At 41.2% G+C, this 27,658-nt stretch overlaps 1 protein-coding gene across 1 annotated transcript in view; it reads left to right on the forward strand.

The window, feature by feature from the left end:
• Lrp2 (LDL receptor related protein 2) overlaps positions 1 to 27,658 on the forward strand; it is a 160,544-nt gene that overhangs the window by 119,539 nt on the left and 13,347 nt on the right. Inside the window, exons 50-67 of the mRNA XM_028762987.1 lie at positions 631 to 1,147; positions 1,579 to 1,731; positions 2,160 to 2,330; positions 3,176 to 3,399; positions 4,539 to 4,716; positions 6,090 to 6,286; positions 6,921 to 7,166; positions 8,094 to 8,222; positions 9,144 to 9,263; positions 10,754 to 10,870; positions 11,402 to 11,518; positions 12,389 to 12,526; positions 15,907 to 16,029; positions 18,860 to 18,988; positions 23,274 to 23,405; positions 24,244 to 24,375; positions 25,918 to 26,061; positions 27,331 to 27,496. Of these exons, the coding sequence (XP_028618820.1) occupies positions 631 to 1,147; positions 1,579 to 1,731; positions 2,160 to 2,330; positions 3,176 to 3,399; positions 4,539 to 4,716; positions 6,090 to 6,286; positions 6,921 to 7,166; positions 8,094 to 8,222; positions 9,144 to 9,263; positions 10,754 to 10,870; positions 11,402 to 11,518; positions 12,389 to 12,526; positions 15,907 to 16,029; positions 18,860 to 18,988; positions 23,274 to 23,405; positions 24,244 to 24,375; positions 25,918 to 26,061; positions 27,331 to 27,496 (3,133 nt within the window). The remainder of the gene's footprint in view (positions 1 to 630; positions 1,148 to 1,578; positions 1,732 to 2,159; positions 2,331 to 3,175; positions 3,400 to 4,538; positions 4,717 to 6,089; positions 6,287 to 6,920; positions 7,167 to 8,093; positions 8,223 to 9,143; positions 9,264 to 10,753; positions 10,871 to 11,401; positions 11,519 to 12,388; positions 12,527 to 15,906; positions 16,030 to 18,859; positions 18,989 to 23,273; positions 23,406 to 24,243; positions 24,376 to 25,917; positions 26,062 to 27,330; positions 27,497 to 27,658) is intronic.

Raw genomic sequence — 27,658 nt, forward strand, 5'->3', positions numbered from 1 at the left:
TGTCCCAGTTACTTGGGAAACTTTAGCTGAATGTTCAAGACTATGTCTGCTTAAAAGTACTAGTCACATTAATTGTTAGGATCTGAGGTGAAGGGCTAAGCTGGGTAGAATGTGTTAGATATCTCTATAATTTTGTACAGGTGACTGAAGAACCTGTAAAACTCTATGACTGCTATTGATACATATCATACTGTTCATATGCATATATATGCATATACATATGTATGTGTGTATACAATTTGAATATTTAAACATTTCAGTCATGCTGTAAACTTGGAAAAGAAGGTTTACTGTGTTGCACAGAAATTAACAGTCTTATTAGATGAGAAACTTTAAAATCTGTTTTTCTCCAGTTTTAAATATGCCTTATTTAAGTTGGCTTTGATTATAGAAACTTAATAAGGAATTCTCTAAAAAAATGGGAGGAAAAAGATTAAGCTGAGGAGGAAGTTGAAAAATTACTGACCTTTGAATGACCAATGTGACCTCTTTGAAAATCCCAGTGGCCTCTCTTCTTCTGTTAGGATTTGCTAAGAACTGGTACCACATGGTAGGAGTGTTGCTGTTGAGTAAAACTAAGGGCCTATGGCTGATATTTTAGGTTCTCTAGTAACTGTCTTCTGCCTGCAGGCATTAATGAGTGCCAGGATTCTTCAATCAGTCACTGTGACCACAACTGCACAGACACCATAACCAGTTTCTACTGTTCCTGTCTCCCTGGGTACAAGCTCATGTCTGACAAACGCACTTGTGTGGATATCGACGAGTGCAAGGAGTCACCCCAGCTCTGTAGCCAGAAGTGTGAGAATGTGGTAGGCTCCTACATCTGTAAGTGTGCCCCTGGCTACATCCGTGAGCCAGATGGGAAGAGCTGCCGGCAGAATAGCAACATCGAGCCCTATCTTATCTTTAGCAACCGCTACTATATAAGAAACCTAACTACAGACGGCACGTCGTACTCCCTGATTTTGCAAGGCTTGGGCAATGCTGTGGCTCTGGACTTTGATAGAGTAGAAAAGAGGCTGTATTGGATTGATGCAGAGAAGCAAATCATTGAGAGGATGTTTTTGAATAAGACAAACCGGGAGACCGTCATAAGCCACAGGTTAAGACGTGCTGAAAGTCTGGCTGTAGACTGGGTCAGCAGGTAAGAACGCAACCTCTGGCATGGGTTCTTGTTTTTCTTTGTTTTGGACAAGGTTTCTTTGTTGTTGACCAGTATATGTCAGACTAGCTGGCTTAACGAAGAGACACTGGGTTTGCAGAAGCAGACTGTTGTGCTTTGGCTTCACATGGCTTCTGGGGATTCAGACCCCACTTATCCAATGAGCCATTTCTCCAACCATGGCAATTTGTAAAACCATTAGAAATTCTGAGTTTTTCAGGGCAGTAGGGAATTGCTTCTTTCAACTTAGGTATGTAGAAACATTTGATAACCTTTCCTGTTTCCCTGTGTCCTCTTTTGTTTGAGGAAAGTGCCATGAAACAGATGTATGTATGAATCTCAGGGAGCTCAGATAGGAAACTGGGTGTGTAAACAAAGGGGCTATCATGGTAACCACTGTCTTTCCATTGCAGAAAACTCTATTGGTTGGATGCCATCTTGGACTGCCTGTTTGTCTCTGACCTTGAAGGTCGACACCGAAGAATGCTAGCCCAGCACTGTGTGGATGCCAACAATACCTTCTGCTTTGAAAATCCCAGGGGAATTGTCCTTCATCCTCAAAGAGGGTATGGCTCCTCTGTAATTTTGGACCTTTTCCTTCATGTATTCAATCATTTGTTCATGTAACGACTAATAGACCAATGTCTTGTGGGATCTGTCTCTGTTTTTAGGCTTCCTGAATGTGTTAGTGCAATGAGCAGTGTTGGATATTTATCAGTTGGACTCTTTAACTTTTCATCTTTTGAGTCACATCTTTTGAATTGTATGCATGGGAAATTGTGATATTTCTTTAGTGGACTCCCTATCTCAAAGCCACTGAAATCCACAAGGGTTCATTTTGAGGACCACTGGACACCATCCTTATTGATATGGAGATTTTTACCAGCCTTCTTTCCTTTCTGAGAGACCCTGGGATGAGAACTTCATTTCTCCAATGGAGATCAGCTGAATCTTTTGGTTTTGGGGTCTGAACCCTCTGTGTTTGCTCCCACAGGCATGTCTACTGGGCCGACTGGGGTGATAAAGCATACATTGGGAGAATTGGCATGGATGGAACCAATAAATCTGTGATTATCTCTACCAAGATCGAATGGCCCAATGCTATCACCATTGACTACACCAATGATCTCTTGTACTGGGCAGACGCTCACCTGGGTTACATTGAGTATGTACCTTGAAAAAAAAAGGATGAACTCAGTAACTAATTACAAACTAGCAGGGCTGTGCTTTCAAAGGATTCATCTCAACAACTGTGTATTCATCTTCCAACTGGCCGGTGCACTCAGAGTCACACTGAGCTCCCTTCAGGATCTCATGTATACCAGATTGGCCTCAAGCTTTCTGTGCAGCTAGGGATGACTTTCAGTTTCTACTAACTGAGTTATGTCTTCAGTCTTAGCTCATGCTACCTACAGGAAGATGCATGGAGCTCTGTAGAGATGAGTAGAGAGAGAATGGTTATGGCTGTTACCTATCTAGATAGTGAAGACAGGATGTCAAGAGGCTGACAAATTGATTCAGCAATTCAGAGAGTATGGTAGAGGACCTGGGTTCACGTCTTCCTAGAGCCCACATGGAATGGCTCACAATACTCTGCTACTTCATCTCCAGGGGATCTGATGGCCTGGACTCTGAAGGGATCTACACACACACACACACACACACACACACACACAGAGAGAGAGAGAGAGAGAGAGAGAGAGAGAGAGAGAGAGAGAGAGAGAGATCTAGAAAACAAGAATGATGCTTATCTAAGGAAATCAAAAGTGGTCAACAGGCAGTGCCAGTATAAAACATTAACCCATAATACCCAAACCACAGCTACGAACTGGTGATTCTGTCAGTCTCTGTGGCTATTCCAATATAACTTTTAAACTTTGATGTCATTTGTCATTTTTTTAGAGACCCAGAATGGTAGAATTTTTGTAATTGATGGCTTCATTCACTGATCATTTAGAGGAGACATTTAGAGGAGACAGGTTACTTACACGCTGTTCTTCCTACCACCAGGTTCTCTGATTTGGAGGGTCACCATCGACAAACTGTGTATGACGGAATTCTGCCTCATCCCTATGCTCTTACCGTTTTTGAAGACACTGTCTTTTGGACAGATTGGAATACACGGACGGTTGAAAGGGGAAACAAATATGATGGATCAGGTCGAGCAGTGCTGGTGAACACAACACACAAACCCTTTGACATCCATGTGTACCATCCATACCGGCAGCCGATTGGTGAGTAACTGGTGGGCTTTGGAGCAGTTGCTTTAGGGTACATGATTTGCAGGAGCTCATTGACACTTGTTAATGTTTTCTTTGAGACACATTTTGAGAATTAAGAGGAATTCATTTCCCTACTTATAAATCAAATTTATATTTTGCAGTGTTGGGCCGGAACCCAGGCCCTTGAGCTTGCTAGGTGATCACTCTGCCAATGAGCTGCACTTTTAAGTTCTTAGCTTTTAGACTAGGTTTGTATCTCAGGGTGGCCTTGGATTGACAAGTGACCTCCTCCTAAGTGAATGACAAGTATTCCCATAGTTAATATTTTGGTGGGAGGACTGTTGTGTTTTAAGGTGAGGTAAATATCAACTGATTTCATCCCTAAGTACTTTGAAAAATAAGAACATTCTGTATCTCTATCAGTATGCAATTATAGCACCTTTAACAATTATCCCTTAATCACAAATAAAATTTAGAAGACAATTGTAGTCATTATGAATTAGTTATTATATCTCTGCTCATGGCAGCATGTTTTGAGTCACACAGATGTTATTATTCCCCTCTTCTGATAAAATAATAGTGGGTGGAAGAGCATACTCCAGTCTTTGTGAGTTTTTATTCTGATTCAAGCAATTAAAGTTAATTAATCTTTTAGAAACAATGAGGGAGAGATTTGGAATATACTTTTGGGGATATAGATTGGATTTTCAGGATCTGCTTTGTTGTAATGTCTTGCTAAAAGCTTATGAGTAAAGAAAAATGAGAATTATCACCATGATGGTATTCAATATTTCTTTCTTGATGTTAATAGCCTTCATATGGTCTTACTATCTATGAATGGCTCTGGCATCCAAACTTTTGTTGTCTCAATCCTTAGGATGAGGGAGACTTGATATATGAGTGTCTGCTGGGAACAACTCTTATTTGAAATCTGGCACAGAATGCAAGCCGTGTTCTTGTTTACTTTCCCAGAGCTTGAAGAAACATCAAAACCACTATCTGCTTTATTTAAACGTTGGCATAATGATAAAACTGGCAGCTTTCTCTTAGTTAAGGGGTGATAAATTCCATGTCCTGCTCTGTGTGCTGCTAATTGTTATTTGATACTCAAGGCAAATGACAGCAAACACATGTTTTCTTGTCTTCTGTAGTGAGCAATCCCTGTGGTACCAACAACGGTGGCTGTTCTCATCTGTGCCTCATCAAAGCAGGAGGGAGAGGATTCACCTGCGCGTGTCCTGATGACTTCCAGACTGTTCAGCTTCGAGACAGAACACTTTGTATGCCCATGTGCTCCAGCACACAGTTCCTGTGTGGCAACAATGAAAAGTGAGGGGCCCTCTCCCCTTTTCCAACTGCCTCGCCTCCCCTTGGGCACACATTGGCCTTCAAGTCTCTAGAGAGGTGGACAGAGGTTTTCTTTTCGGTTTTGAGATGAATTCTTGCTGTGTAGTTCTTACTGGCCCACTAGTCATTCTGTAGTCCATGCAGGCCTGAAACTCACAGCAATCCTCCTGTTTCAGCATTCTGAATGCTGGGAGCATAGGTTTTCATCCACTGAGATTTTGGTTAACTAGTTTGACTCATTAGTGGGACCAGACTTTCTGTCTAGAGTAAGATCTTTCTTGAGTAAAAGAAATTTATTAGCAAAGGGATAGTGCATATAAGAAACATGCACTGAAACAAGCTATTTCTGATTTCTAATAAGCTGTTGTGAAGATTAGGGCTAGAGTGCTTTTAACCATATACTGCTCCTTAGCTATAATTGTGAGGGGTTCTATCTGTTGTTCATTTGTGTCAGCCACTGGCAAATTCAATCCAGAGTTAGGTGGTGATGCTTTTAGGTCCATCTGTTTTCTCCATAGCTGGTTCCATTGTAAATAGAGCAGCAATAAATACATGTACAAGTATCTCTATGGAAGGATATGGAGCCCTTTGGGATAGGAGAAGTGTGGTCTGGCTGAATTCTATTTTTAATTTTGGAAACTACCGTTCTGGCTATACTAGATTATAGCCCCACCATCATGAATTCGGGCTCTTTTATTCCCCCATTCTTGCCAGTCTTTGTTGTCTGGTTCCTTGATGATAGCCAATTCTGACTGGGGTTTGGTGGTACCTCCAAGTAGTTTTAACTTGCATTCTCCCTTGCAAATCCCAGGATATTGCTTATTAGCCATTTGCTTTTCTCTTGAAAATTGTCTGTTCATTTTTTTTAGCCCATTTGTTGAGCTTGTTGTCATCTTTTGCTTTTTGGGTGTTGCAATATTTGTAAATTCTGGATGTTAGCCTAACATCTGAAGTAGAGCTGACAAAGACTCCCCCCCCCCCCCAATTCTGTGGACTGTCTGAAGAAGAAATTGCCCTCCCCCTTTTCTTTCTATTTGTTAAAGCTTGATTTTTGGTCCATGATATGTTCGATCATGGAGAAGGCTCCATTGTGGCTTTACCATGTATCTGCCATGACATAAGCACTCAATAAGCCTTAGAGCCTCCCAGTCTCCCCTCCCCCCCAAAAAAAACCCCCAGAAATATCAAATGTCTTCCTTCATTGTGGTAGATAATCATGTACTTTCTAAATATGTAAATTCCATTTGTCTCCTCCCCACCAGCACTTGGATTCAGTAACTAATTCATTCCTCCATGTGGACATTGTTCTGTCAACGGCCCTCAGTGAGTTTCTACTGGCTTTACTCTTTGTGCAGGTGTATCCCCATATGGTGGAAATGTGATGGACAGAAAGACTGCTCTGATGGTTCTGATGAACCAGACCTGTGCCCACACCGCTTCTGTCGTCTGGGACAGTTCCAGTGCCGGGATGGCAACTGCACAAGCCCCCAGGCTTTGTGCAATGCTCGCCAGGATTGTGCTGATGGCTCTGATGAAGACCATTCTCTTTGTGGTACAGTGGGCTCCTTTCTACAGCCTTCTTTGTCTGTTTCTGTAGTTGATTTTGTAGAAGCAACCCAAAATCTCATTCAAAAATTTTGGAGAAGAGTTAGGACCAACCCTGTATGTGTTTTAATAGAGGGTTTGAACTTGCACTTTTAAGGTCAATAGTAAGTTATCTATCTAGATGGCTGGTTTTCCTCTATGTGCTGGTTGCAGAATCCTCCTTAAGCTGACATTGAGAAGGCATCTTTCTTTCTCTTCATTTTAAACGAAGACTGTGTTTTCTCTTTTATTAACATGGTTCCCCAACTACAAACTAGAAACAGAATGTCAAAAGTAGCAATAATCACAAACTTTGAAGACAATTAAATGATAGAAAAACAGAGTTAGAAGGTGTGTTTAGCATCTGGCCCCCAATTCTGCGTGAAGAAAAGGATGTGAACTCAGAGTCTAATCAAAGCCTATTAGTTATTCTAATAAGAATAACTCTTTGTGTAGTCGTCATTGTTACCAATAACTACACTAGAATATAATAAACCCAGTGAAAGGAAGTTAAAATGGCATTCTCTAGACCCCGCCAGTGTGAACTGGCTGCTCCTGTTCTTTACAGCTTCTCCACTGGTAACCATACGCCCTGTTTGCAGAGCATCACCGGTGTGAAACCAATGAGTGGCAGTGTGCCAACAAGCGTTGCATTCCAGAGTCCTGGCAGTGTGACTCAGTGGACGACTGCCTGGATAACTCAGATGAAGACACTTCACACTGTGCCAGCAGGACCTGCAGGCCCGGCCAGTTCAAGTGTAACAATGGTCGCTGTATCCCGCAGAGCTGGAAGTGTGACGTGGACAATGATTGTGGAGACTATTCCGATGAGCCCATCCATGAATGCAGTGAGTTCCCTGGGGTGGGCCCGTGGGAAACCAAGGCCAGTAGGCGAGCAGATGGGAACACACTAAGAGAAAGAAATACCCTTTCTTGTCTTTTCGTTGAGTGGCTTATATTTGTAACTGGATCCTGGCCATACTTCCAATGCATGGTACTGAGTTGTCCAGCCATGCAGAACATGCTATGGAGCACTCATGGGATCTCCTGTGAGAAACACTGAGGTCAGGAAGGTGAGGCCTCAGCATTATAGGTAAATAGAGTGAGGCTCATGTTAAGTTCATCGTCATATTACCACAGAACCAGCATTTCAATTCAAGGAATTTACTTCAAACCGGGCACATGCTCTGTCTTAGGCTTTTGTTGCTATGAAGAGACACCATAACCACAGCAGCTCTCATAAAGGAAAGCATTTAATTGGGGATTGCTTACAGTTTCGGAGGTGCACGGCAGCATGCAGGACGTGGTGCTTGAGAAGTAGTTTAGAGTTCTACATCTGGATCCTCAGGCAGCAGGAAGGGAGTGACACTGGGCCTGGCTTGAGCTTCTGAAACCTCATAGCCCACCGCCATGACACACTTCCTCTAACAAGGCCACACCTACTTTAGCAAGGCCACGCCTCCTAACAGTGGCACTCTTTATGGGCCTTTGGGGGCCATTTTCATTCAAACCACCTGTCCCTTCCGGTCTAAACTACATCACAAACCTAATGAATGGTACTGAGATAACAGGAAAAGTTAGGGCTCTAATGTTATGCTCACTGAACAGATCACACCTAGTGAAGATGCCTATTGCCTGAGTCTGTTTAGTGGTTACGTGGTAATTGTTGATTGTAGGCTCCACGTCCTCTGTGTAACCACAGTGAGGAGCCTTCTGGTGCTGTTCCCAGCAAGATTGGTACTTCCATTCCCATTTCTCGATTTCTTCCTTTCCAGTGACTGCTGCTTACAACTGTGACAACCACACAGAATTCAGCTGTAAAACTAACTACCGCTGCATCCCGCAGTGGGCCGTGTGCAATGGTTTTGATGACTGCAGGGACAACAGTGACGAGCAAGGCTGTGGTAGGAAGGGCTCTGGGGGCTGGGGAAGGCCAAGAGCATGCCAGTGTTAAGTGCTGCTCTCATAAAGATAGATGTCCCATCTCTTTTACCTCTGGAAAGGAGCTTGGAGTTATTGGGGGAACTTAATTCACATCATCTTAAATAACATCTGGTCCCAAAGGAGAGAAGTTAAAGAAGATATCATTGGGATGTTAGGAACATGTGTAATTTCTTCCAGATGTACAGTCCTTATTCATACATGGCATGTCTAAGTAGCTTGTCTGATTTCACAGATGGTAGAAGGTACAATATGGCACGGAAAGAGGTATTTCCAAATCTGGATGTATTATTTCATGACCGTCATATTCTAATTGTCTTTGTGACTTTGCTAATCATCTAGTGGACAGCTGTAGTCACTCTGGCAAACATAAGAAAAATTAGAAAAAGAACAAATTTAATGGAAATTGTCAAAATCAGGTATATACTGTCTCTTGAAACCAAAGCATCTGGATGTGTATGGTTTAGAGAGACAACAAAGATAATGAACTATCTTACTAACACTGGTTCTAAGAAACTAAAGATGGTATAATAGAATGTTCTATTGACTCCATTTTAAGCCTCTGACAATGTTTTAGCATCTTGTTGCCAATTAAAAACGATATCATATTTTACTTTTAAAATAGTTTCTATAAAAGGTAATAATGGTCAGGCACATGCCTTTCTTTAATCTCTGAGGCAGAGGCAGACAAGGTAGCCAAAAGATACTTTTCCTCCTGCAAGGTAACAAACTTACTTTCAAGATAGAGGATGGTTAGGGTTAGCTAACAGAGGGCGTCTCTACGTCTGGGTGCTTCAGGAATATGGAAACATAATTCTCCGACTATATCACAATGTGGCCGGGACCTCAGCTTATGAAGTCTTGAACATGATTGTGCTTTGTAGAATCAGTGCCATGTCATCCTTCTGGAGATTTCCGTTGTGGAAATCACCACTGCATCCCTCTCCGATGGAAGTGTGATGGCATTGACGACTGTGGAGATAACACAGACGAGGAAAACTGTGGTGAGTGCTTAGGATTTGTGACCCCGTGAGCCACAGGGGCTGGGATGTCTGTCGATATAATTCAGCCATTCCTCCTCAGAGAGTGGGGTGTTGGTATCTTGGGCCACTTTCTCTGGTCTAGCAAAGTATATGTTTTCCTTCTGAAATGCTAGTAAGTCAAGCTTTGGGAGAAGGTATCTGTGAAGGGAACATTTGATCAAGTCTACTTTGGTCTGTTGTGTTTATTTTCTTAACTGTTTTTTGCTCCAAAACAAATGAGATGATTCTGACGAAGGATGAATTATAAAATAAGATGAATAAAGCCAAAAGAAATAAGAAAAGGTGCATCGAAGGACCTGCATTGAGCGCTTTTTCGCCAACAAGGTCCTAATAGCAAGAGAAGGAGTATTTCTGCATTTGCATACATATAATATTCATATACTATACATATACTATACACATACTATACATATACTATACATATATACATACACATACATATATGTGGTTATCGTTCCTGGAATAAGTGACTGTTTTGGTAGCAGCTGTAATGACTTAGCAATGGGACATGAGCCTGGGAGAGGGAAGCCAGAGGACTAGATCACACCAAACTTAGTATTTGGTTTTGAATGAGAAGGTGTGTATGGAAAATAAATCCCAGTTATCATTTGTCGTCATTGGCTCATGATATGTTTTTAATTTCAAGTTTCTCTTTAATTGCATCCTTTTCAGCTTTAGATACCTTTTAGAAGTCCTCAGCCTTGGCCAGAGGCAATCGGGAGAATTAGGGTGTTGATTACACCTAGCAGTGTCACCCAGTTAAGACTTGTTACACAAACGTGTCGTCTAGGAGGTACTTCTCAGTCCTGTGGGAGTCAGAAGCAGGAGGGTCACAAGCCCAAGGTCTCCTTGGGTCATAGAGTGAATTTAAGGCCAGCCTGAGAAACTTAGTGAGACCATATATACATATGATGTGTGTGTATGTGTGTGTGTGTATGTGTACATATATGTATGCATGCATGTATGTATGTACATATTGCATTATGTACATATACATAGTCCAAGAATGTAGCTCAGTGTTAAAACACTTGTCCTTCATGGATGATGTCCAAGGTTCAATTCCCACTACTATTCCATGAGCAAAAAGATAATAAAGTTCATATTGAATACTGTCATTGCTTAGCTAGGGGTTTTGCAAAACTTCTTAAAGGCCATTATGGACTTGAAATTGAGGCATAAGATTGTTTGTTTGCTTGCTTTTTTTTGAGACAAGGTCTCACTATGTAGCTCTAGCTCTGGCTGTCAGTATGTAGACCAGGCTGGCCTCTGCCCTCCAAGTACTGTGATTAAAGGCTGTGCTACCATGCCCAGTGAGGCATAGGATTTTGTTTTAGAATGTGACTGGATCACAGGACAGAATTGGGTACCCACGGGCCCAGGCCAGCTCCCAAGCCTGCCTCCTGGGTAGGTTTCCCAGTGCACACTGATGGCCAGAGGCCTCTCCTTTTCAGTTCCTCGGGCGTGCACAGAGAGTGAGTTCCGATGTGCGGATCAGCAATGCATTCCCTCTCGATGGGTCTGTGACCAAGAAAATGACTGTGGAGACAACTCAGATGAACGGGACTGTGGTAACTATCAGGGCATATAGAATCTTACACTGTGACAGTGTAGGGACTTTAAACCAGCATTAATAAGGGTCTTCAGTTTTCAATGACATGTGTAATTTTTGTAGTGTTAAAGTTCCACCTAACATGATATCGCCTGCATTTTCTGTTCTTTATGGTTAACTTACAATAGTCTGATCATAGTGACAGGAAGATAAGAAGAGTACCTGTGACTCTGGGGTAGAGGACAGAGTATTGGGACAGACACTCTAAATACTGATTAAGTGGTGGGTATGGGTGATATCATATAATCTTGAAACTATTATTCCTGAGAAAGAATTTAATAACTGAGGTTACCCAACAGAGTGCACAGCATCTCTATATGTTGAAAGGAGAAACTGAATTTTGAGTTTGTCTATTTTACTGACAGTAGTAGTGCGAGTTCACTGAGAGTCAGCTATGGGGTACGGGTAGGAAAGGAGCAATAAACAGCCTCGGTGCTCCGTGCGCCCACTTCCATGAGCTCTTGTGAGAATTATGATCTTCTCCCTTCAGAGATGAAGACCTGTCATCCTGCACACTTTCAGTGTACGAGTGGACACTGTGTGCCCCAGGCATTGGCGTGCGATGGGAGAGCAGACTGTCTGGATGCTTCTGATGAGTCTGCTTGTCGTAAGTGCCTGCTCACTTGAGGTTCTGTACGTCCCGGTGCACACAAAAGGCAATTCAGACACAACCCACTTCTTAGTTTAAAAGCATAAGAATGTTCTCTTCAGCCTTCTCATGACGTTCCATTTGCCTGAGTCATTATTTCCCGGTGGACTTGTGAGCCCTAGTTGTTTGCAGTGGCTGTTCTGTAGTTATTCATGATAGACTGTTGATGATGCACTTGCCATTTCCTGAAGTTCAGAGAGACATTTAAAGATGATGGGGAAAGACAGTTTCCATACATGTGGCAAGCAGCGATTGGCCAGAGAGACACAGTATGGTGTTCCCTTTGGAATTATTTGTACCACTGAAAACTGGGTTCAGAGAACTGTCTTGTCCTTAAGGCATAACATCCCTTTCCCTTTTTGGTTTTCCGAGACACGGTTTCTCTGTGTAACTGTGGCTGTCCTGGAACTCTTCAACCAGGCTGGCCTAAAACTCACAAAGATCTACCTGTGAGTTCTAGCTCCCCAAGTATTAGTATTAAGTGTGCACCACTACACCTGGCCAAAGACTTATTCCTTCTTAATCTCAAGATAAGCCACAGCACCAGGGTAGTGAATGATAAGGAGTCATAATTGAGAGAGACTCAACTTCAGGTTACAGATGGTTAAAAGCTTCCATGTAGGTGCTAAGAACAGATCCCGGGTGATGTGGAAAAGCAGCAAGGGCTCAATCTCTGAGCCATCTCTCCAGGTTCCCATAACCACTTTTTAAAACCTCCAGAGCTTTTTTGGATTCATCTCTGGTTAAGAACTACTGAATTTTAAAGTGAATAAGATCGAATATGTCTATCCAATTAATGTTTGGTATGTGTCCCCTCTTTACCAACAGCTACTCGCTTTTCCAATGGCACCTACTGCCCAGCTGCCATGTTTGAATGTAAAAACCACGTGTGCATCCAGTCATTTTGGATATGTGATGGGGAAAATGACTGTGTCGACGGTTCTGATGAGGAGATTCATCTGTGCTGTAAGAGGGCGAGGGATGGGCTGAACAGACATTGCCTTGCTTGGCGACATCACAGTGTTCCTCCTATGTAGTGTGGAGGGCAGATGTGTAATTTTGAGGCGTGATCAATTCTGGTGATTTTGTTTAGTCTTCTTGCTTTAATTCTTCAGCTGGAGCCCAAGGAAGTTAGGTTAACAGCCAAAATTTTAACCATGTGGGGCTGTAGCAAACATGGAAACTGGAAGTGCACACACACATGTGAGCACAGGTCCTGAAGTTAAGGTGTGGGGAGGAGGAGGAGGAGGAGGAGGAGGAGAAGGAGGAGGAGGAGAGGGAAAAGGAAGAGGAGGGGTAAACTGTCGCTCTCCTGTTCCATCCTTGAAGTATCCTCCCTTGTCCCTTTGGAGCACTTGTAGAAAACCTGAAGACTTGATTCTTGAAACTGCTTTCCTTTATATAATAATTCAAGGCCATTATATATACTTAAAAAAAAAAATGAGTGGCCTGTTTGTGGTGTGGACAGGCCAGAATCATACCACATGTTCTGGCTTGGTTTAAGCGTTTGGAGGCAGAATCTATAAAAATGGGGCTTTTTCTAAGATTAAAAAAGACTACGTGTATGGGTGTTTTGTCTGCGAGCATGTCTGTAGACTGCACTGTGCAGTGCTAACTGAAGCCGGAAGAGGGTGTCAGATCTCCTGGACCTGGAGTTACAGATGGCTGTAAGCTTCCATGTCGATGTTAGGAATGGAGCCCGGGTGATCTGGAAGAGCAGCAAGAACTCTTAATCTCCGAGCCATCTCTCCAGCTCCCCATAACCACTTTTTAAAAAACTACAGAGCTTTTTGGATCTGTCTCTGATTAAGAACTATTGATTTTCACAAAGTGAATGACACTGCAGCTGTTTTGGGTCACTGGTGACAAGCTAGTGTAATAATTCTCACAGTGTCTCCCTCGGGCTGAAAACATTGGTATCACTAGGGGGAAATGTGAGAAGTGCAAATTTGCAGGCTTGGCTAGGCTCAGGTGGCCCAGGCACCGGTTCAGGAAGAAACCTTCCAAGCGATTCCTCGGAGAGTCATAGTTTCAGAAGGGACCCAGGAACATTTCTGCCTGAAAGCTTCTGATGGCTTGAGTGAAGTGGCTTCAACAATGCTTCCACAGTCCTATCACTTAGATAAGTTCTTCACTGAGGAAGTTCTATCACTTAGGAAGTAGATAAGTTCTTTACTTAGGAAGTTTTCTTCCTGCATGGGCCTACTTGTGCTCCATATAAAGATTTGATTACTGGGAGCGATGTCAGGGTCCCTTCTTCAATGACTGCTGTGTTTCACAGTGGCCTTAGAGTGCTGTCCAGCCTCCTTCTTGCTGTTAACAATTACCTCTGCTTCCTATTTTGTCTTTAACTTTGTGACTCAAAATTTCAGAAACACTTAGGAAGTTCTTTCTTTCTGTAAGGCAAAATTGTCATAGCTAATAAAACTAAATGTTGGAGCAGTGAGGACATGTCCTGTCCAGCAGGACATTAAACAAGGGGGTCCTGGGAGGTCACCTGAAAAAGAGTGTGGGGGGGGGGAGCAGGCAAAGACTCAAGGAAGTGACGACCTGTCTATAATCTGATCAGATCGCCATTTTTACTTTTGCATACACAGGTTATGTACACCAAAAGGCAAGATGTGGGGAAGGGGATGATGCAGGAGTGTGGGTGTTCAGGGGGAGTACAGATACCTTCCAGAACAGAGTGTCAGCTGGGTGAAGGTTCGGGGACAGACCACTATGACTCCGCCTATGATTCACTTGTCCTTATCTAAGTTGGTGCTATCTATCCACCAAGGTTACCTATCTACAAGGTCTATGAGTAGCCAGGCTTGGCAGCCTTCCACCAGAGCTGCTGTTTACAATAGCTCCCAGCTATCTGTTTCAGTGTTTTTCCACAGAGACCCAAGAGTTGGTGCTAGTAGGCATGTATGTCAGGCCTATTGCTGATTTTAGGCCTATGGCTGATTTTAGGCCTTCAGTGTATAAGCAGGGTGACACACAAGGGGACACACACACAAGGGGACAAGGGGACACACACACACACACACACACACACACACACACACACACACACACACCATTCCCCATATTCACACAAAGGTTCCACATTCTTTACTAATATCTGCACCAGCCATTCACAGCAAATAATTCAAATAGTAGTTTCCCTAACAGTACATTCAAGAGACAGCCCTGGGGCTGACTCCGCCTTTTTTCATTACAAGGGTCATCTTCTGATCTCTATCTTTGGTGGAAAGTCAGAAAACCAAATAGCACAAGTCCTCCATTTAGAAGAACAACACAGATAGATTTATGTGGAGTTCACTGAATTACGTATATGGATATGTCAGTTTCCTTTTTTTATTGCTGTGGCAAAAAAGCAACTTAAAGAAGACAGGTTCAGGTTCCAGTCCATGATGGCAGGGGACTCACAGCAGCAAGAGTAATTGGTTGTGTTATACCCGGAGCCACAAGAAGAGAATGAGTGTGTGCATGTCAGTGCTTGACTCACTTTCCCATTTACACAATACATTGACACTAACCATCACAAGAGTTCACTGACGTGTTGGTATGTGCAGAGAGGACTGTGTCTCCAGCACCTGGGTGTGACCCTTCTGCTCTTCCCAGCTGCATAAGTAGCTGTTAGACAGGATGAAGTGGAGACTTTGTGCTGTAGATGTTTAATGATCACAATCAGAAGAGCGAAACAGTGGTCTCCCAGCTGCTAGAATAAGGACTCCTATATTATCCTGATGGCTTTTCCAACTTCATAGCTGACCACATATGTCCTCCTTGTTCTGTGCCCTAGTCACAGAGATCTTTATATAGCTTCAAACCTACCATCTTCTTTCTGGATTCATCTCTTTCCCTGGTAAATCCTTGTCTGATCTGCCTCACTCTATGTGTGTGTGTGTGTGTGTGTGTGTGTGTGTGTGTGTAATTGATTCTTTTGTATGTAAAGTCTGTTCCATGAGAATAAAGACTGTCTCTTTTGCACCTCTTTTATATATAGGATATATCTAGCATTTGTAACAGTGTTATAATGTGTATCTGAGACTCAGGATGTGTTTGTTGATTAATCAAATGAGCAAGTGAATGAATGAACGAATGATGAATGAATGAATGAATGATGAATGAATGAACGAATGATGAATGAATGAATGAATGATGAATGAATGAATGAATGATGAATGAATGAATGAATGATGAATGAATGAATGAATGAATGATGAATGAATGAATGGATGATGAATGAATGAACGAATGATGAATGAATGAAGTGAGCCCAGCACTGGGATAGCCTGGAGGTTTTAGACATTGTCCCTTCTACTTTTAACTCGCAGTTTTGTTTTTTCATTTTCCAGTCAATGTTCCATGTGAATCACCACACCGTTTCCGGTGTGACAACAGTCGCTGTATTTATGGCCACCAGCTGTGCAATGGTCTGGATGACTGTGGAGATGGAAGCGACGAGAAAGAGGAACACTGTAAGCAGAATGGGAAAAGGAGGAGGCAGAAACCAGGGTCCTTAGACGTTTGTGAGATGTTCCTCCCGGGTTTCCGATGGTCCTGGAGAGGCTTGCCTTGTGCCTGTAGTGGTGGATTACAGACAGTGTGAACATGAACATTAGTCACATGCCAACCTGCCCCATCCTTCCTATCCCACCTGAGAAAGATGTTGATGACCCCTTACATTTTAATCTTTGCTTAAGCACTTAAATAAAGGTGCTTCCATGTTTCTTGTAAAAGAAAAATGAGAGAAAAGACTAAGTACTGGTTGAGTCATGCTCCACAAAGTAAATGGTTATTTGTTGTCAAAGACGAGGACTCCACAACCTTCAGTTGCTGGTTGCTAATCTGGCATGTGAATGTATGTTTCTTCTCATGCTTAGTTGAAAAGTAAGTTAAATAAGGTGCCACCATGTTAACATAGCTAACCTGGTATCCTTTCTGGATATGAAAATCCATTTTTGCAGAGGAGAAAAATAAAGTATTATCTCTAAAAAGTAGTTAGTATTTTACTACTTTATGTGTTTGGGAATCTTGCCTGAATATATGTCTGCATCTCATTCATACCTGGTGCCCAACACAAGATTAGAAGAGGCTGTCAAATCACCTAGAACTAGAGTTATAGTTGTGAGCTGCTTTGTGGGTGCTGAGAATTGAATTCATGGTCTCAGGAAGAGCATCCAGTGCTCCTACTCACTGATCCACCTCTCCATCCTTAGCAGATGAGTTTAAGTGAGAAACTTGAAACTGGCTGTATTTCACATCGAAGTATCAGAAATAGTTGCGCTTTTGTTTAAAAGTTGCTCTATTGAGAGAGTTGATCGGTCATTTGCAAATTTAGCTTGCTTAGAAAGAAACCAGTGAGCAAATGGGAACAAGTAGCCAGTTTTAATTGTGTTTCCTGTCCCCAATAGAAATTTTATTTCATTCTACTTGGAGTAAATGAATTAGACTCTTTGCAATTGCCAGTAACAGTTCTGAAATACCACTGGCCTAGGCTGACACACCAACATGAGAAAAATCTGAGTTTTACTGGAGTCAATAGTTAACAGCACCTCTGCACTCCCTAAGGCCTGGAGATACCAGATAGTAAATGGTCTATATTCAGCCTATGCGGATATTGTGAAGGCCCCGCTTGGATCAGAAGGGATTTGGGTAGATCGGGATGCCTCTCTGTGAGGAGCATCTATTCCTCTTGTGCTTCCTAGACTCTGGCCTTCCTCTTTAGCCCTATTGCTTTGTTTGCTTTCCTCTCCATATGTGCTATGTGGACCATGCCCTCCTTAGGAGACGTACAGCTGTCTAATGCCACTTGTAGTAGGTTGGAACCCAAGACTCCTTTCAAGAAAGGAGCATTTGCAGCATTATGAATTAGCTTCTTTCGTTCACTAATCTGAGTCATTATCTTTAAAATCATTATTGTTTTTAAGATGTCGATTCTTGAATTTCTTTCCTGGTCTATTTTTTTTAAAGATTTATTTATTTATTTATTTATTTATTTATTTATTTATTCATTTATTTACTATATGTGACCATACTGTTGCTCTCTTCAGACACACCAGAAGAGGGCATCAGATCCCATTACAGATGGTTGTGAGTCACCATGTGGTTGCTGGGAATTGAACTCAGGACCTCTGGAAGAGCAGTCAGTGTTCTTAACTACTGAGCCATCTCTCCAGCCCTTTTCCTTGTCTATTTGATGTCATTGTTCTGGACCCATTCTTCTTACTGTCAAAATATCACACATAGAAAATCACATACAGGTTATAATCTTCCTGAATCATATTTTAATTCACTCTTAAAGTTCATGATGAAACAAACAGTTACAGTCTTGGCATATTCAGCCATACACTTTACTTAGGAACCTAAAAGGAATTTGAACTGTTTGCCTCTACTCAGGTCTAAGGTATACAACCTCACTGAATGATGTTCCTCTGAGAAAGCTCTTTTATCTGTCTCCTTTCTTGTTTCCTCACACACCTTTGTAGCAGTTTCCAGCCACTTCCACCATTAGGGAGAAAAAAAAGGACATTTTGTGAAACCTTGGGGTCACTTGGCCTGTGCATCCTAGAGCCTTTTAACCTACAAATTCTTCCTACTTGCAGCTCCCATGTGGTCATCTTGTCCCATACTGTAAAAGTTTTGCCCTCATTTTCTTATATTTCTATTAATATAACAACCAGTTCTTCACTGACCTTCTCGCTTAAACACCTTCACTGAGTGAGGACAGGCTGGGCACACTAACACCCTCTTCTAACCTCTCTCCCTAGAATATCAAGTGCCGTAAGTACGTGCCCTGCCTTCCCTCTCCACCACTGCTTTGCTGTTGTATAGAAATAACCTTGATCTCCTGACTGCCGAGCTGATGCCAAATATTTTATTTTTGATTTGGAAACATCCTACTTCTCTCATCATTCTGTATTACTCAGAGGAATTAATTTTGCAGCAACCAACAAATCTCTGAGTCTTAACATAACAAAGAGTTCTTTCTCGTGTATATAAAGGACTGTGCAGCTTGCCCAGCATCTGTCTGGGAGCTAGCCACGGGAAATATCTGACTGCCAAGGTTACAACCCCAGCATAGGAGACAGTGTGAAGACACATGGGCTTTGAATTGCTTTAGTCCAAGGGTGACATGTGTCACTTCCAATCCACAGCCCAATGGCTAGAACTGGCCACTTGATCTCAATCTAGCTACAAGGGAGCCCGGGGAAAGTGCGGAAACATGTATTTATCTGTGAATGGACAAGTGACGCACTCTGTTTCAGTGAAGAGAAGTTTTGACTTTACCTTGTTCTTAAATTGCAGGTAGAAAACCAACGCACAAACCTTGCACAGACACTGAATACAAGTGTAGCAATGGGAACTGCATTTCGCAGCACTATGTGTGTGATAATGTGGATGACTGTGGAGACCTTTCTGACGAAACTGGTTGCAGTAAGTGAACACTTAGTTTTATATTTCACTATGGTAAAATAACCAGACAGGCTCTCAAATGGCCCAGATGGGCCTCAAACACTGTATAGTCAAGGATCACCTACAAGTTAGGATTCTCCTGCCTCTACCTACTAGTGCTAGGATTATAGGTGTGTACCATCGTGTGTGGCTCTTTCTTTTAAGTAGAAGAAAGACTTTGGGTTGGAAGCGGTTAACATAATCAAGGGATGGATTTGGTTTATTTTGAACTGTTGAGGCCATATTAGTTCATAGGTTTGACATCCCTTCATAGCTCATACGCACACCATCTAATTGTTACTGCCTCACTGGGTGGCTGGGATTGTCTACCTCCATACCAATGCTCAAGAAGTTTAAGTCACTTGCTGAGGAGCAAAGAGAGTGACAGAAGCAGAAATTAAGCATCTATGGAACTTCAGGCAAGAAAAGTGGCCTCTGGTGCCCTCAGGCAGCTGCTGTGTTGATTTTGACACAGTCTGACCTCTTTCAGTCAGTCAACCAGCTATTGTGTGTATGTGTACCCACACATGCCATGGTGTATGTGTCTCTGTGTGTGTATATCAGAGTATGGTATGGTTCTTTCCTTTCATCTTTCCATAGGCTCCAGATATGGAACTCAGGCCATCCCAGTGGCCTCTGAGGGAGCTCTTTAAACACTGAGAGCCTGTAACTGGTCATGTTATTTAGCACCATGTGTTTTCAACTTCTTGAGTATTACATGATCCCCTCCTGCATTGCCCCCACCGTACCCCGAAGCATCCAGAAGAATTTTGATAGTAACTGACCACACCAAGTTGGCTTGCCACTAATCTCACCCTTTCAGAGGGATTGGAGTGCTTGTCAAAATGAAGTGACTTAAGTTTTTGATAGAATTTGGGAAGCCAGGTGGCAGATTTTGACACAGAGACTGGTATGTAAACAGCTTTAGAAGGCTAGCAAATTTCTAAGTTTGACTTGGGCTAAATGAGGCTTTTCTTGTTGAAATTTCACTGAAAGTTGGTTTATTTGAAGGAAATAAGCAGTATGGCATTAACTTCTTTTTAGATGTGATATGGAATTCAGGTATGGGCTTGTCATTTGACATGGGTGTACAATTCTTTTTTTTTTTTCTTTCTTTTACTTCCTCTTTTTCATTTTATTTCAAAATGGTCTTCTATGTAGCCATGGCTGTCCTGGAACTCACTATGTAGACCATAGTGCCTTTGAACTCATAGAGATCCACCCATCTTCTTCCCATGTGCTGGGATTAAAGGCATGCTCAACTAGGTGTAGAATTCTTTATAATGCCATTGCTTGGGTCCCCAGGCCCATTTGTCCTGTTTCTCTGGTTCCCTCACTACGTCCCCATCTCTTCCTTCCTTTACATTCTGTATCATTGTTGTAGTCAAGATGTGATTTTTAAAAAATTAAGATGATGCTTTGGAACACCGAGCGAAATCATTGCTTATACATCACATGCACGTGACACATGCATCCCCTGAGCATGAGTGTGCTCAGAGCACCCAAACCCAGCTCAGTCACTACATTTTCAGTCATGGGAAGACATGCACATTTTCCCAGCATCATTCAATTATAAAAAAATAAAATAAACTGAAGTCAGGCTGCAGATAAAATTTCTGTAACAGGAAGGGTAAGAGTAACTTGCTATTTCTGTGATATTTCTATTCCCATTTTTTTAATATAAACTGGAAGCTAGAGAGACTGTCTTATAAACAGAGAGCCATATGCTTATGTTTGTAGAAGCTGGTTGCTAGGCAACTGCTCTGACACTAAGCTGCATGCCCAGCCTTAATGCCACTGTTTTGTGGATTAAGGTGATGGCTAGATACTCCTGGTCTTCAAATGAAAGAAGTTGTATGGAAATCTTCCATTCCAAATGCTGTGATAGTTCTGCTCTTGCTAAGGTCTCTTACTTTGGAAGAATAATGATTCAGTCAAGGGAGAGCTTTCTGCATTCCAGATGGACTTTAGAGCTGAGAGAGGATCACAAAGTCCAGTGATAGAGTTAGGAAAATAGTTCATTGTAGAGATACTGTGGCATTGGAAAGAGAATTACAACAAGCTTGCCAATATATGTAAAAATTCCTAGAGACACCAAAAACACTTAAACTGTCTCAAGAGAACTAGAAAACTTGGAATTGTTCATTTATTTTGAAATATAAAGTTATTGGCAGCTCAGACTTCTAAGTTTTCATGGCTGTAATTTTTGGGCAGTGGTCAACTGAGTGGCATTCTCCTACTCTTAAAACTCAATGTTTTTAGTCTATCCTAAATATATAAACAAATATCTTCATTACGTCATAAGAAATAGAAGTCTCCTTTGATCTGAACCAGGAGACTACATATTTTCTACAAGCCTGTGCCTAAAACACTCTTCATTTGAAAGGTAGACCAGGCTTGACTCCTGAGGCAAACACTGGTTGCCACTCCCGTATCTAGCCTCAGCTTCTTCAGCTTCTCCTTATGACCTAAGTTTGGGAGTAGGTGACAGAGGATGAAAGAAAACTGACAATGACAGGAATGGGTGACTTGGAGAGATTGCCAGGGACAAGATCACCAGGCAAGGATGAAAAAAGGAGAATTTGGACAGAATCCAAGCTGTGAGGCATCTTTCCTGGATATTCTAGACCCCAGAAAACTAGGGATAAGAGCTGTTTAGCAAGCTCCAACATGTCATCTTTTGCTTTATTATAAAGGCAATAAAGTCTAGAGATGTTAATGAGTAGAGGCTGGATATAGTTCAATGTTTATCTTGTGAGGTAAGCATGCACATGCATGTTTAGCATGTGCAAAGGCCTAAGGTTGAAGGCTCAAGGTTCAATCTCCAGCACCAGAAAGAAGAAAAGAACTTATCTGACTTTTATAACCAAGAAAGGTTTACTCTTTTTTATACGTTAATTTCTACATTTAATACACTATTTTAAACAATGTTATATTCTTTTTTTTTTTTTTTCGTTTGTTTTTAGATATCTCCCATAGCAAAGTATCTTTTGAAGCCTTGGATCTTCATAATAACCCATAATATAAATAATCAAAACTCATCATTTCTGAGATATATGCTTCCTTTTGTATTTTAGCATGTCTCAAAATGAAGTACATCATACAAATTATAATGTGTCATAGTATAAGCTATCATTTTCTGTATCATTGATGATGTATCAGTGGTAACTTAGAGATTTAAGGTAGTACATTATATTTTATTTCTTCCTTACCATTGAAAATATAATTATGTTCTTTTTAAAAACCTATCAGTGCTATAATCCTTAAACACAAATCTTAGTGCATACTTTTATCCTCCCTAGGAGAAAGTCATTAATTCAGTAACAATAAAGAAATGAATATATTATTTTTATTGATTATTTTCTGTTACTGGTAATGGAGCTCAGGGTTTTCTGTATGCTGATAGATAAATTCTCAATCACTAAGCTACAATGGCAGCCAAGCAGGGGTATTGTTAAAGTAGTTTAAGATACATATACATTATAAAATTTCTGTTATATATACTAATTTAAGGCTTTATATATGAACTAGACAAATTCCTAGAAAGACACAAACACTAAACTGTATCAAAAAATAGTAAAGGAAACATGAACAAACTTGTTAAGGAATGTGTAGCTGTTGAGACTTCAGATTCAGTCTTTGTTATACGTGTTTTGTGTATGTAAAGAGCATAATATGACTGCATATTACTACACCTTGATAAACACCCTTTAAATTAACTAATTTTGCCAGTTAATACTTGGCAAAATTATAATCTTATAAAATTGTAATTTTTTTCTAACCTGTAGCTCTCTCTGTCTCTCTGTCTCTGTCTTTGTCTCTCTGTCTCTCTGTCTATGTCTCTCTCTGTCTCTCTGTCTCTCTCTGTCTGTCTCTTTCTCTGTCTCTGTCTCTCTCTCTCTCTGTGTGTGTGTGTGTGTGTGTGTGTGTGTGTGTATAAATACATGTGCTATCCGTCTACCTAAATGCATAAGATGAATGGGCAAGAATATGCAATGTGGAATCTCTGGTTTCATAATTTCTGACTCTGGTGTTGGATACTCTGAGGTTGAGCCTGGCAGTGATGTATATGGTGGGAAATAGCCTCAAGGGCCTTTGCATTTGTGTAGATAACATCCAGGCCTTTAACAGAACAAAGATCCCCCTAATTTCAGGGCTTCTGGGAAAGGGTCATCTGAAGGTGCTGTGCAGTTGGTCATGTGTCTGTGTGCTTGTGGCTGACCTGGCTTGTATCCTTCACTTATAATGCTGAGATTTTGTTTTCCAGATCTAGGAGATAACAGAACATGTGCTGAAAACATATGTGAACAGAACTGCACCCAGTTAAGCAATGGAGGATTTATCTGCTCCTGCAGACCTGGGTTCAAAACTAGTACTTTGGACAAAAATTCCTGTCAAGGTAGAACATTTTCCCCTCTATTGTTATTTAGAGAATTTTACATTTTTTAAGTTCTTCACCTATTGCCTTTTAATTAAGCCACTGTGTCATTTCCTTAGAGGGTTGACCTCCTGGTGCTATCACTCTGGTACACAGTGTCAATAATGGAAGTTTTGGTGGTAATGACTGCTTATGTACTAGTCTGTAAAATAAAACCACCAGAAATCAAAAGGCTCAATGTCTTCATCATAAGTCAAAACCCATGTATTTATTACATACCTACTTAGGCAAGGTATAATAAATAAGTTCTTTGGCATGAACTCAGGTAGCTTATCAAGGCGAGAGATGACTGTGACTTTAGGTATCTTTTGCCGTGTGTATTATTGTGTCTAATTCATATGTCTAATAAATTCTTAGTAGTACTGAGCCTAGGGCATCATGTATACTAGAAAAGCAATCTACCACGAAGCTATAGCTCCAACCCTTCAGAGATGATTTAAAGAATTGTTTTTGTTTACTAAAGTAGATCAGTTGTTACACCAACTCAGTGACTCTTCTAGAAGCTGTTTAGTTATCAGAAGGGAGAAAAGGCCAAATATCAACCATACAGATGTTTTTAGCAAGGAAAGATTTGGCTCACTAGTACATGAAGTCATGCAGCTTTACTTAAAATAACCCTCTGTCTATTGTTGACCAGCTTAGGGGCTTTAGGTTCAGTAGTAGTCCATTGAAGTTTTCTTTTTATTGTGGAATGTCTTCAACATATTTTGGTCTCATGTGCACTCTTCTTGGATCTCATTGCTTGGGAATTCTAATTCTGAATGGGACAGAATATGCGTTGCATTTTTATTTTCTGCAGACATCAATGAATGTGAGGAGTTTGGCATCTGCCCCCAGAGCTGTCGAAACAGCAAAGGAAGCTATGAATGTTTCTGCGTCGATGGCTTCAAGTCTATGAGTACCCATTATGGAGAACGGTGTGCAGCTGATGGTATGATGGGTACATGTTTGGAACAAGTCACCTCTGGGGGACATCAATACTGACATGCCAGGAAATTAATTTCCACATTTCATAGTCTCAGCGACTTCTTTCTTAATACCTATTCTTCCTTCTCCTCTTCTGCTAGCTTAAAACTATAGTCCCCCTAACAAATATATAAAATTGAAAGCCAGGTATCAGTTATTTTTAATTTAGCCACTTGTATACCTGGACAAAAACTTCTAAAAGGGGACAGATGTTAGGAGACACAAACAACAGCTTATAGCAGGATATAACAAATTGATGAGGTCTTAGCTCTCAGGGCAATGGGACCCAAGATGTGACGTCCCATGATGTAATGCAAGCCCAAACACATACAACTGGGGCAAATCCAGGAGTGGGTTTTTGTTGTTGTTGTTGTTATTGTTGTTATTGTTTATGAACTGAACTCAGCTAAGTAAAAACAGCTAAGAACTCAGCTAAGTAAAAAACAGAGTAAATAGTAGATAGAAATGACAAGAGAAAGCCTACAGTCAGAAGCATTATGTTCCAAATTGCAGAGATCTGCTCTAAATCACTGCTTCCTAGTAAAGGAATTTATGGCCTTATTTAGGATTTTAAATTGGTTCTAGACTTGAAATTGGTTCGAGAACATAGTGAGTTAAAGTGTCCAAAGAGTCTACCGAACACATAGCATAAGCTGTGTGTTTACGGTGCATGTTTATCAAGCATACCTAGGTGTTTTAGCCTCCAAACAGCTTTCAAGTGAACAGAAGTCATTTGAACAGCTGGTCCCGCAATAAGCAAATTAAAAAAAGAAAAAATGTTCAAAACGTTCAAATCTTTTAACTAAGGGATAGCTGAAATAAATTAGAATATTCATATAAAACATAATGTCAAGTCTGAGGAAATATATGAAATGAACTTTTAAAAGTCACTTAAATTCCATTTGATTGACATTTTGCAAGTAAATTAAAATTTTAAAATTCTAGAGAAGTATTTTGGGATGAGTCACTGTTGAAAGAGCTACTTTAAGTTAAAGAAAAAAAAACTTAAAAATTCAAGAACAAGCTCGCTTGCTTCTCATTAGCTAACAGTTAAATTGGGCTGTTGCGGTGATTATCTGTTAAGACAATCACAAAAGCTGTCAGTCAAGAGCCAGGGCAGATAGCTAACTTTCTGGGATGTTCCCAGCAGGTCCTTGAAAACTGTATTTCTTCTGTGAGCTCCATATCTACATTCTTTTCAGTGGATGAGGAAAAGACTTGTGGTTAAAATGAGTGTTCTTTGTAGTAGTTTTGTCTAAACTGCCACTGGGAGCAAGTAAATAAACAAATATATAAATTAGTTTAAAAACAAAAACTGATGCTCACATCTCTGGATTTTGACTCCAAGGGTAGCCAGCTGTGAGGGTCAGATTCCTCTAAAAGTAACTCCTCCCTCTCCCTCTTCCTCTCATCCCTGCCTGCAAGGGAAATAGCTATAGTGCATTTGATACCTACTTTACTTCTTACACATTCCAGTGGCATAAAGCAGCTCTTTGTTTGTTTACAGGAAGTCCTCCTCTCTTGCTCCTGCCTGAGAATGTCCGAATCCGGAAGTACAATATCTCCTCTGAGAAGTTCTCAGAGTATCTGGAAGAGGAGGAGCATATCCAAACGATTGACTATGACTGGGATCCCGAGGGCATAGGCCTCAGTGAGTATGAGACTCGCACACTGGTCATTGCATTGATTTTCTTGATTCTTAGATGGTGAATTTGTGAGGATTTCCATGTCATATCGAGTGGAGTTTTGCTGCCTGTATCCAAGTGGAGGCTCATGACTGGCACATCCTTGGATTTTTACTGTGGACTTGGGTCTCTGTCAGATTTTCTTGATTTCTCACTAAAACTTCTCTTTACCTCTCCTTGTACTTTAAACCCCACACAGTTACCCTTTGCACACACAGCTACCCTTCCTTTCTACCGTAGCATTGTGGCAGATTTCTGAGCACCCAACGTCACCACTGTGTCATTCTGGCAGAGTCCCACAAAAGCCCACCATGAGGCAATAGCATTTTATATGTGCTTCTAGACACATGCTATATGCCTTTTACAGCTAGTTGTTCACATGACTTTTCTAATTGTGTACCCTCTGGAGACTGAATCTAATTCATCTCTACATACCCAGCTCTTGACCTGATATCTCCTATGACAATATATGCAGTGGACACTAAAAGTTCTTAGCTGAATGAAGAAAAAAGTGAACAGTGCCTGAACATGTCATTGGGCATGGTCTTCTGTCCTTATGTCCTGTTTTCTAGAGTTATAACATCAAGCAATCGTTACAGTTCTTTAGATCCCCATTTTTTTTTTTAGACTGTAAAGTATTAGTAATCTTGTCCCTATCTACTTGAAAGGGTTTTTTTTTGGGGGGGTTGGGGGAGGGGTAAATGACATGTGAAATGTTTATGACCCACTAATAATGATGCCAATGTGAAACTTGTTACAGTGTTTTCGCATTCATTTATGCAATGCAATACTTTTCTTTACAACTCTAAGTTTATTTCAAGAATGATACCTGTTTAGGAAAGAAGTGTAGGCCCAATGTGCTCTGAATTTCAATCTTAATCTTTGTGTGATCAGATTAAGCTCAGTGTTTAGTGGGTGGGCACAGGAGACTTACAAGTGAAAAGTATCCTGAACTACTAGGTAGTGGGCCTCTATCTTGGGTGGGCCACACTCTTTGTGTGTTATATAAATACCCATTGAATAACTTCTCAGCCTTTTTGTTACGATCAAGTATAAAATACCTTTTGTATCTTGTAGCAGAGGAAGTTATATGTTCAGCTTTTTTAGTTCAAGTATGACGTGTAGGGAGGTTTGATGTAAGGGAATGAATTGCATTATGAAAGTGAGGAGGTAGAGAGATCAGTGGATGGCTCTATTAGACCCAAGACCCACTCTTACTGTGTATTCCTCTCTAGGTATTGTATATTACACTGTGCTGGCCCAGGGCTCTCAATTCGGTGCTATCAAACGTGCCTACATCCCCGACTTTGAATCTGGTAGCAACAATCCCATACGTGAAGTTGACCTGGGCCTGAAGTATTTAATGCAGCCAGATGGATTAGCCGTGGACTGGGTTGGAAGGTAAGTACGTCACTCATGTCTCTTGCCCATTTCATTTTCATGAAGGAGTGCTGCTTCACCAGGTGCATGTGTTATAGTGGTGAGCTCAACAGCTAGCTCAGATCAGCCCTGCATGGGCCTGCTCTGGCCACAGCGATCACCCCTGCTTGCCTCTGTGTGCAA

This window comes from Grammomys surdaster, unplaced genomic scaffold (assembly GCF_004785775.1).
Source record: "Grammomys surdaster isolate TR1022 unplaced genomic scaffold, NIH_TR_1.0 136, whole genome shotgun sequence".
Taxonomy (NCBI): domain Eukaryota; kingdom Metazoa; phylum Chordata; class Mammalia; order Rodentia; family Muridae; genus Grammomys; species Grammomys surdaster.